Source organism: Mastomys coucha, unplaced genomic scaffold (genome assembly GCF_008632895.1).
Source record: "Mastomys coucha isolate ucsf_1 unplaced genomic scaffold, UCSF_Mcou_1 pScaffold12, whole genome shotgun sequence".
NCBI lineage: Eukaryota > Metazoa > Chordata > Mammalia > Rodentia > Muridae > Mastomys > Mastomys coucha.
This window is the reverse complement of record NW_022196894.1, coordinates 56744828-56747870: the sequence shown is the minus strand read 5'-3', so window position 1 is coordinate 56747870 and position 3043 is coordinate 56744828. Positions and strand designations below refer to the sequence as shown.

Below are 3043 nucleotides of genomic sequence, written 5' to 3'. Positions count from 1 at the left end.
TTCTCTTTCTTATTCCCAGTAAAGACAGAAGTGAGCTGATTTCACAGAATAGTTTTTTTTTTAAATTTAGTTGAAATTAAGAAACAAAAGATAACCTGTGCTCCTTTCTCTACAATATTTGAATTCTTCGTGTTTTGATACAAGATAAGTTGCCTATTTTTGACAAAAAGTTTTAGTTTATACTTTTTTAAAAAAATAATAACGCAAATTATTTGAGAAAAATAGTTTATTGAAACCACAGATATAGGTACGAAGCTGTTAGCTAATTCTACAAAGAACTGACTACTAAGATTTAAAAAGAGTAAAAGTGTATGTTGTTAGGAAGCACATTTGGCTGTACTTGCATTAAGACTCCACGGCTATTTCTATTCATGTGAACAACCCAAACCTGATATTTCTAACTGATCAGCTCCAATTTTAGGTCATCAATGCAAGTGCACAAACCACCTTAAGGTTGCAATTGTGCATATTTATCATTACAGAAATACAGTAAGGTAGTCCTAACTTGAATGCTCTAACTATTGTGTCATATAGTATCTGACACCACTGTCCTGGTTGGTGAAATTTTCTGCCTTGTATGTTATATCCGTGGGCATCATTAATTAGTTTCATGTTTTACCTAATTGTTTCTTTATATATAGATAGTTTTTAATCACTTATGCAGAATGCAGATATTGGAGACATTGACTCTATGGTTATATACTCTGTGATGTTAAACAGCACCTTTAATTTCACAATCTCCCTTTAGCAATTAAAGGCTCATGAAATACTGCAGTATTGTTAAAATCTCTTCAAAACTATGGACAACTGAAATATTAAAGATATTTTTAATTCACTAGACAATTTCCACACAGGCATGTTTAAATTTTGTTTCTTAGGTCTATCAGGAATATATAATTAAGTTGTGTGCATATGTTTGTATATGTGTTTTATCTTAAAGTAAATGTGATTGTAACTTCATGGATTATTGTGTGAGTATTAGGTTCTTTGTGACAAAATTATAATATTTTAATTCAGATGTCTTTAATAACATAAGAAAATGAATTAATGTTTGTTTACATGTATTTTGTTGAAAAAGTAAAAATTATTTTAAAAGTTGGTGGTTATTTTTATAAATGTATAATCAGGTAACATATTTGAAAAAGATAGAAAGAACAGAATTGCTTTAAATTACCATCTTATTATCTGACCTATTTATGTCTTAGAATGATAGATATACAAATATGTATAATACCTGAAGCACACTCCATTTTTCTCCTATGAGAATATTTGAAAGACATGAATGAACTGAAAATTAGGATGATGCCTCCTGAGAAGGTGAAAGGAAACATCAGAGCAAACATCAGAGCCGGAGAGAGAACGGGAGAGTGTTAGTGTGTTCAAAATCCATTTTAAATGAGAACGAAAATGTCATCATGTAAAGCAATATTTTGTACAATTAGACTTTTCATCTTGAGCTTGGTTTTATTTAGTATAAAGTGTATTTTCCATTTTTACCATTATAAATTTTGTTTAAAAATATAAATTATGAATGTGTTTACTCTTCAGATAATTGCATATTATAAAATGTATGCATCAAAATTGTTGATAATTTGTTTCCTATTTCAGGAAAGTTTTGAAAGCAGGAGGTTCTTTCTTGTTTATTAAGGAGCATGTGAAAGTGGACTGTGATCTGGTACTGTTATCATAGAGTCTTGGTTACATTTTCTTTGTCTCATCTCTCTTTGCAGTGAGCATCCTGAGGATATGTGATGGAAGGAAATAGCACCCAGCTGACAGAATTTGTTCTCAGAGGAATAACAGATCGTCCAGAGCTTCAAGTCCCCCTCTTCCTAGTGTTCTTCTTCATCTATGTCACCACCATGGTGGGCAACCTTGGCTTAATCTTTCTCATCTGGAAGGACCCTCATCTACACACACCCATGTACCTTTTCCTTGGAAATTTGGCCTTTGCAGATGCCTGCACTTCATCCTCTGTGACCCCAAAGATGCTTATGAAATTTTTAAATAAGAATGACATGATATCTATGGGTGAGTGTTTTGCCCAATATTATTTTTTTTGTTTCAGTGCAACTACTGAAATTTTCCTCCTGGTAGCGATGGCCTATGACCGCTATGTAGCCATATGCAACCCTCTACTCTATCTAGTGGTGATGTCCAAAAGACTCTGCACTGTCTTAATCAGTTTATCATATATAATTGGTGTTCTAAATCCTATGGTTCACATAGGATTATTATTCAGATTAAAATTCTGTAGGTCTAATGTTATTGATCATTTCTACTGTGAAATCTTGCCACTCTATACAATTTCTTGTACAGATGCATCCCTTAATGCATTGGTAATTTTCATTTTTGCTTCTTCCATACAAATCAGTACCTCTGTGACTATTGTAGTCTCTTATGCCCGTGTCCTATTTGCTGTCCTGCACATGAAGTCTGAGAGAGGCAGAAGAAAAGCTTTCTTCACCTGCAGTGCCCATCTGCTCTCTGTTTCTTTGTTCTATGGTACCCTTCTCTTTATGTATGTGAGTCATGGGTCTGCCCCAGGTGAAAATCAGGATAAAATGTATTCTCTGTTCTATACAGTTGTGATTCCTCTGCTAAACCCCTTTATTTACAGCTTAAGAAACAAGGAGGTTTTGTGTGCTTTGAGAAAAATAACTAAATAATAAATAATTTCTGAATATTTCAAGGCCTTTTCCACCTCTTCCTCTCTTTTGAATTCCATCATAATATCTGATTTTGTATTTTGCACATAATTAAAATTTTACATATTGTGAAATAAAAAATACAAATTTAGACTGTGAATGGCTATCTTAGTAAAATGATTATAAAGTAGTTAAGAAGGACTTAAAAGCATTCTTTTGAAATACACACTCTGTGAAATTTACTTCATTATTTACTTCATTAAATTATTAAGCATTTGGTTTTAAGATCTATATTACAACACTCTCATGTTTTTAATTAAAAGAAGCAATCTCAGGCTGCATAAATTATTTGCTTAATACCTATTTTTTCCCTTAAATAATTTTTTGAGGAAAGT

General features: G+C 32.1%; 1 protein-coding gene across 1 annotated transcript; it reads left to right on the top strand.

The window, feature by feature from the left end:
- Positions 1 to 1732: 1732 nt before the first annotated feature.
- LOC116086476 (olfactory receptor 5AC1-like) lies at positions 1733 to 2708 on the top strand. The gene has a single exon (XM_031364730.1). The coding sequence runs from the start codon at positions 1752 to 1754 to the stop codon at positions 2667 to 2669; it is 918 nt and encodes a 305-aa protein (XP_031220590.1). The 5' UTR covers positions 1733 to 1751; the 3' UTR covers positions 2670 to 2708.
- The last annotated feature ends 335 nt before the right edge of the window (positions 2709 to 3043 follow it).